The sequence below is a fragment of the Heterodontus francisci genome, unplaced genomic scaffold (genome assembly GCF_036365525.1).
Source record: "Heterodontus francisci isolate sHetFra1 unplaced genomic scaffold, sHetFra1.hap1 HAP1_SCAFFOLD_63, whole genome shotgun sequence".
Classification (NCBI taxonomy): domain Eukaryota; kingdom Metazoa; phylum Chordata; class Chondrichthyes; order Heterodontiformes; family Heterodontidae; genus Heterodontus; species Heterodontus francisci.
The window spans coordinates 7,898,346-7,905,972 of record NW_027142037.1 but is presented as its reverse complement, the minus strand read 5'-3'; the positions used below and the strand labels follow the sequence as shown (position 1 = coordinate 7,905,972).

The 7,627-nt window shown below is 45.5% G+C and overlaps 1 protein-coding gene across 1 annotated transcript; it reads right to left on the bottom strand.

Annotated features, from left to right (window-relative positions):
- Positions 1-2,817: 2,817 nt before the first annotated feature.
- On the bottom strand, positions 2,818-7,250 carry LOC137366338 (probable G-protein coupled receptor 139). The gene is made up of 2 exons (XM_068028234.1): positions 7,049-7,250; positions 2,818-3,719 (listed from the first exon to the last, which is right to left on the bottom strand). Exons 1-2 carry the CDS (start codon positions 7,248-7,250, stop codon positions 2,818-2,820), a joined length of 1,104 nt encoding a protein of 367 aa, XP_067884335.1.
- Positions 7,251-7,627: the final 377 nt, after the last annotated feature.

Genomic DNA, 7,627 nt, shown 5'->3' with positions numbered 1-7,627 from the left:
TTTGGATAGACTTAAATAAAAGCAAAATACTGCGTATGCTGGAAATCTGAAACAAAAACAAGAAATGCTGGAATCACTCAGCAGGTCTGGCAGCATCTGTGGAAAGAGAAGCAGAGTTAACATTTCGGGTTCCGAAGAAGGGTCACTGACCTGAAACGTTAACTCTGCTTCTCTTTCCACAGATGCTGCCAGACCTGCTGAGTGATTGCAGCATTTCTTGTTTTTGATTTGGTTAGACCTAGTGAGTGGGAAAGAACGTGGCAGCTGGAATATAATGTGGAAAAAATGTGAGGTTATCTACTTTGGTAGGAGGAATAGATGTGCAGAATAGTTCTTAAATGGTAAGAGGTTGGAACGCGTAGATGTACAAAGGGACCTGGTGTTTTTGTCAATAAGTCATTGCTTACATGCAGGTTCAGCAAGCTATTAAGATGGCTAATGGTATGCTAGCCTTCATTGCAACAGGATTTAAGTATCGGAGTAGTGAAGACTTGCTTCAATTGGATAGAACGTTGAGTCGACTGCACCTGGAGTCCTGTGGGCAGTTTTGGTCCCCTTACCTTAGGAAGGATATTACTTCCGTAGAGGGAGTGCAACGGGACATGTTCCTGGGATGGCGGGATTATCCTATGAAGAGAAGTTGGGGAAACTGGGCCTGTATTCTCTAGAGCTTTGAAGAATGAGAGGTGAGCTTATTGAAACCTACACAATACTTAAAGGGATAGGCAGAGTAGATGCAGGTAAAACCTTTCCCTTGGTTGAAGAGTCCAGAACTAACGCGCACAATTTCAAAAGAAAGGGGAAGCCACTTAGGACAGAGATGAGGAGAGGTTTATTAACTCAGAGGGATGTGAATCTTTGGAATTCTCTAACCCAGAGGGCTGTGGAAGCTCTGTCACTGAATATGTTTAAAGTATAGATTAAGAGATTTCTAAATACCAATGACAAAAGGGGATATGAGGATAATGTGATGAAAAGGATTTGAAGTTGATGATCAGCCATGATAATATTGAATGGTGAAGCGGACTCGATGAGAAGAATGGCCAACTACTACTCCTTTGTTCCCATGTTCCTCTGCCTTCCTTTCACTTTCAATAAAGGTATTTTTGGTCAATATGAAAGTATTTATCAAAAAAATTACTAGCTGTATAAAATCTGTCATCTGTTGGTGTAATGATACAGATTTATATTCCCTTCTCCACCACTGCTCATCATTGTACCACTTTGATCAGAACAACAACTTTAAAATGATGATCAGACTTATAACAGGATCATCAAAAGTTAAAAGCCACCTGCTGAAAACTAGCTTCTCATTCCAGCCTCTGTGGAGCAAGGGAATGTGTTTAACATCCATCCTGAATACTAAAGGTTAAAGGCAGCACGAGATCACAGCATTTTATAAAAAAAATAGGCAAATCCTTTTCACTTGATTCGAAGTTCAGTAAAGCCTGTTATGGAGGGGTTTTGTCTGTTAGGCAATCCGTTCCGCTTCACCTTTCTCTGAAAGGTGCACATTCTTGTTTTATTAAAAACTATTTTCATTATTTGGACATGTTTTCTAAACTCAGCCTTGCCACTCTCACCTCGAACTGGGGATGTGTGGCCCCGGAATGTTCAGTTGCGGTAAATTTTAGTTTATTGATTATCAAGTAGGAGGAGAAGAAAACTATCTAAGCTCTGGTTCCTTGGTTGGTTGAGAAACCTTTCACAATGAGGTCAAGAATGAACCTCCAGCGCCTTACTCCTCTCTATCGCTGTAATCTCCTCCATCCCCACTACCCTCCAAGATCTCTGCACTCCTCTAATTCTGGCCACCTGAATGTCCCAGATGTTAATCGCTCCACCATTAGTTGCCTTGCTTTCAGCTGCCTCTGCACAAAGCCCTGGAATTACCTCCCTCAACCTCTCTGCCTCTACTGCTCGCTTTCCCCCTTTAAAACCTACCTCTTTGACGATGCTTGGTGTTATTTTTATCTGTTAACACTCCTTTGAAATACCTTGGGGTGTCTTGCTACATTAAATGCTTTTCATATTTTAATGTGAGTTGTCTGCGCTGCATTTTTGGTTCTGGTTCAGGTTGCATGTGGGGAAGCCAGAATCACTGCCATAATCTCTGGGTTCTGGAGAACAAACATCACGCTGTTTCCTTATCCAGATTCCGAACCGAACACTCCCGTTGGAAAAGATTGCGTGTGGGTATTAACTGAGGACAGGCCGGGATGGAAGTTGGGATCTTTCTGCTACCTGTGCAGGGCTCAGTAAAAGTTTACAGTGAAGCATTTTCACGTGTAGTAATAAGGGTGTTGTAAATAGCTGTGAGCTGTTAATGATTAAGGAGGCCAACAAAGTGGCTCAGAACAAATTCTCAATTGATTTTGGTTTAGATTCTAACACATTTCATTTTTATGTCAATTGTTATGACTTTCAAGAGTTTGTCCCTTGGTGAATGTAACAGTGGAGCTGACACATCTGTTAAACAGCTCGAATCTCCTTTCACACCCAGTCCGCACAAAGAGCAGGTCCTGTCCCCATCTCCCCGAGCTCCTGTCCCCCTCCCCCGTGCTCCTGTCCCCATCTCCAAAAGCTCCTGTCCCTCACCCCCGAGCTGCTGTCCCCCATGGCAAAGTTACCATGGGGAAAATGTTCCGCTCCACCCCGGTCACCTTTGGGAAAGGGCCCTTCTCTCGCGAAATCGTCGTCATTGTGATCGGCCTCGCTCCTGCTCTGACATTAAAGCGCCTGTCCCCGCCCAGCCGTGTCACCATGACAACAGACTCGGACCTAGGCTTCTGGAAATCGTTAATGAATCAGTTCCTCTCAGCATTGAATGAATTTAATAATTGAAGTAAAGGAATATTTCAGCACATTCTTCAACTGCTGTCTGAACTGAGTCTGGGTCACTGCATAAATTGCAGTGTTTGTGCAGCAACTCAGGAGCTGTAGCATGAAGCCCAATTCCCGCGTAAACAAAGGTAGACGTACAGACATAGGCACCAGGTGCCACACCCGGTTCCATATTGAATACACCATCAACAGTGTCCATAACAGGATGAAATTGGCTGAGATAACTAACAGTAAAGTGATGGATTTCCTTCGGCTCTCGATCTCTGGGTCTCTGCGACTGTCCCGATTGCTGTGAGCCCAGAGTCTCCTGCGTCCTCTGATGCTTACTAAAATGTGTCTGACGGTGAGAGCGTTGAACAGCAGAATCAGCAGAAATGGGAGCCCCGGGGTTAGAATGTGATGGAGGAATTCGATTGTTCCCCAGAACCGAGACAACGCAGATTCGACTGTTACATCACAAAACCAGGGGTCATTCTTCAACTCATACTCGTCTGTTAACATAAAATACCAGAAGATGTTCTTTAAACAGCTCATCACAGTCACTGTTCCCAGAACCACAGCCGACGTTTTCTCACTGCAATATTTACTTTTCAGCTTCTGGCAACAAATGGCCACAAATCGATCAAAGGTAAAAGTGACGGTGAACCAGACAGAACAGTCTGTCGCTGCGTAAAGCAGGATGGCGTGGATATTACACACAGGGACGGAGTCCAGGAATTGAAACTGTTCCTGATAAACAATGGGAATGTGCCTTAATATCAGATCGAGGATAATGACCAGTAGATCCGCCGCTGACATGGCCACCAGGTATCGAGTGACACATTTGGAGAGACCACACTTTCCCTGGGACAAGATCCCAATCGTCAGCAAGTTAACTGTGAGGAAAGGAATTAATTAGAGAAATTATACATCAGACAGGGAGAAAAGTGGCCAGTTTGATTGAGAACTTATTGAGATTTATAAATGTGCTCATGCATCCAGTGATGTATTACAACGATTGGACCTGAAAGAACAAACGGAAAATTCTGTGATATGGTGGAAGGCAGGAGAGATTCAGTAACAGATTTATACTGAAATTGTTAAACACAAGTAATCCATCCCCTCCCTCCTTTCCCTGTCTGGTTTTAAAACTGTCCATCTCTAATCGCTCCCTGTTCTGATGAAGGGTCAGTGACCTGAAAAAGGAATTTTGTTTCTCTCACCACAGATGCTACCAGACCTGCTGAATATTACAAGCGTTTTCTGCTTTTATTTCCGACTTGCAGCATCTGCAGCACTTTGCACTTGTATAGGACTGACTGAGAGATTCCCTCACCTGTGACAGGCAGGTCGGAATTCAATTATTTCAAAGCAATAATTGGAAATGAGTCCACTGAAAAATCAATGAAACAAATGATCTCAATCGTCACTAAGTTAACTGTGAGCAAGGAAAATTATCAGTAAATTATACATCAGGCTGGGAGTAAAAACAACGGTTTGAAGGAGTTTGCACTGACATTTTTACATTTTTTACTGCATTCAGTATGCATCTAAATATTGCACCAGTGACAGGGATTTCTACTGGAGATAGAGAGATGAAATTAATGGAGCCAGTGGGGTTCCTGACGCCGGGCCGAAAATATGAGGAGAAACTCCGTCTTGGCATTTCAAAGCCCACACCAGGCACAATTCAAAGGCGCTCAGGCAATTAACCGCCCGGCGCCCTGGTCCAGATGCCTTTAAGGATGGGGACCCCCCCCCCCCCCGCCAAAGCTACTGAACAATTAAAGGGCCAACAGCTCAGTAATATCGGCAAAACCACCGGGAACAGTGGAACTGCCAGTACTACACCAGGCCTGGGTGCCGGACCATCACTGGAGCCTTAGACCCTAGGGAATTGTGGCGAGGACACCAGGACCAGTCAGGGAGCAGGGTCCACTGCTGGTAATACACCAGGCCTGGGACCAGGAACATGCCTGGAGACCTAGAACCCAGGTAAGTGTAATGAGAACACTGGAGCCAGTCAGGAAGTGTGGCCACTGCTAGCAGTACATGATGCATCGCACCAGGACCATCATTTGGAGACGCTGGACCCCACGTAATTGTGACAAGATTTCCAAGGCCAATGAGTAAGTGCTAGGTGCTGCCATTAATACATGATATCTGGGGCCAAGACAATCGCTGGAGCTCTAGTCCCGAGGTAAGTGTGGCGAGGACACCAGGGCCAGTCAGCTAGTGTGGTCCACTGGCAGTAATGCACCAGACCTGAGAGCAAGAACACTGTTTGAGACCTTGGACACCAGGTAACTGATTTGCTGTCTCCAGGGCCAGTCACAATGTGGTTCCCACTGCTGGAGCTGCACCAGTCCTAGGACATGGAAAATCGTTGGTGTCCCAGGCACCAGATAAGTATGGAGGCTTTGTAGGTGCCAATCAGGGAGTGTGGGATACGATCGATATTACACCAGGTCTGGTACCAGGCCCAGTACAGGTGCCCTAGACAGCATGTAAGTGTGGTAGGGTTGCCAGCGCCTTACAGGTAGCTGGGGGCACTGCTGGTACTACATCAGGCCCGAGCCTATGCTCACTACTGCAGAGGCCTGACTCCAGGTAAGTGTTTTGGGGTCATTCGGGCTGGTCAGGGATCGGGAGCCACAGCCGAATTTACTGCAATCCTGGGACCTGGACCATCGCTGGAGTCCCAGACCCCAGATAGGTTTAGGGGATTTGTGGGGGTCAGTCAGAGAGTGCAGCTCACTGCTGGTACTACATCAGTCCTGGAACCATACGCATTGCTGGAGCCTCACACACCAGGTCAGTGTGGTGGGGTTTCAGGGCCAGTCAGGGAGTATGAGCCACTGCCGGTACTACACAAGAGCTGGGTCCAGGACCTTCACTGGAGATCGGACCCCAGATAAGTGTAATGGGATAGCCGGCATCAGTCAGGGAACGGGAGTCATCGCCTGTACTACAGCTGGTCTGGGACAAGGACCATCACTAGACAGCCACAGCCAAGGTAAGTGTGGCACTGCCACCTGGGCCTGTAAGGAAGAGGGGGAATGCCAGTATAAGACCAGGCATGGGACCATGCCTATCCTGTAGACCCAGACTGAGAGTGACGAACACAGGTTTTCAGTGGACATGCACAGACCAAGTTTCAGAGGCGTGTATTAAAGCTGCCAGAATGGCTGATTGACATCACATCAAACTCCTCCTCATATGAGCCGCACATACATGGTACGACTGGGCTGGAGCCCTGTCCAGCATGGGGTACTGTGCCAGCCACTGTGGGTATAGCCAGCTGTGTGATTCACCTCATTTTATGGATCCCAGCCTCTGTACCGTCTGCACCAGTGGTGCTGCAGGATCGAAAACCATGGAACGTGACAGATAAAGAGGGAAAAAAGCATTCAATTGTAAAGGAGAATTGGAAAAAAGATTGAAGGGAAAAGATTTGCAGGAACATTGGGAAATAGACAGGGGAATGGAAATAATTGGATGGCTGAGACGATGGAGGGATTAAAATACAAGAATGAGAGCATTAAAATTAAGGTGCTGCCAGACCAGGAGCCAATGTAGAACAGTGATGGGTGATCGGGATTTGTTGTGAGTTAGGATACAGGCAGCAGAGTCCTGGATGGGTTGTGATTTATGAAGGTTTATAACTGGGAGAGTGACAGGGAATGAATTGGAATAGTCAGGAATTGAATTAACAAAGTCACAGATGAGGATTTATGCAGCAGATGGGCTGAGGCAGAGGTCGAGCTGGGTGATATTATAGAGGTGGAAGGAGGTAGGGTTGGTGATGGAGAGAATATGGAGATGAACTCAGCTCATGTATAAATAGAACACAGAGATTATAAACTGTCTGGTTCAGCCTCAGACACTGGCCAGTGAGGTAAATGTGTTTCACAGATAGGTTATGCAATTTGTGATGGAGACCAATGACACGGGCTTCAGTCTTCCCAAATTTTACATTATACATCTGTATATCAGTGAAACAGCGTTTACAGATCTTCTTGCTGGAAGTAGAGACAGCAACAGCAGCAAAGATGAGAGAGTAAATGACAAGAACTGTAATACAGTTTGCAATGGTTTATGGAGCTAATTTCTAGAGATATTCAACAGGAATAAAAACAGCAGCAAGGAGGGCCGAGTAAATTACAGGAGCAGTAATGCAGTTAAGCATATTTTATCTAATTTATAACTGGGTAGAGAGACTTACCAGAGACACCAACAATAGCGAGGATGGGATAGTAAATGTGTTGTATAATCTTCATTGTGAAATATATCCGATTGTCTAATGGGAGCCAATCATAGTATGTAGAAAGACAGTCAAACTCCCAGATGAAACTCCTGTTCATTCTTCTAACATTCCAGTCTATTGTTCTCAGATTCTGGCCTGTTGCTGTAACATTCCAATTCATTATTCTCAGATTCTGATCGATTGTTGTCACGTTCCAATCTATTGTTCTCAGATTCTGATGTATTGCTTCCCTGTCTCTGGAGCTGCTAATCCCGGGGTTGATGCTCCCACTGACATCACGGCATAATACATTGAAAGGAGTCCTGTATTAATAGAAGAGGGACAACCCCCAGTGACAAAATTAGGGTCCCTGGAGACTGACATTAATTACAGTCACTGTACAAACAGGTTCAGTCACTGAACAACAGGTTCAGTTAACCCTTTTCAATGCAACAGTTTTTGTAGCATAATGAAGGAGTACATTTACCCAGTCCAGATGGGATATCTGTGAGTTGCGTAGGTAAGGTAAGGTGAAAATGGGCAGTACAGTGCGCAGTG

Bases quoted from the DNA above. Each gene is read 5' to 3' on its own strand.
- LOC137366338 (XM_068028234.1), bottom strand. From the start codon at position 7,250: ATGAATTGGAATGTTACAGCAACAGGCCAGAATCTGAGAACAATAGAC. The intron at 3,720-7,048 runs GTAAGTCTCTCT...CTTTCCTCACAG, and splicing joins CGCTATTGTTGGTGTCTCTG to TTAACTTGCTGACGATTGGG.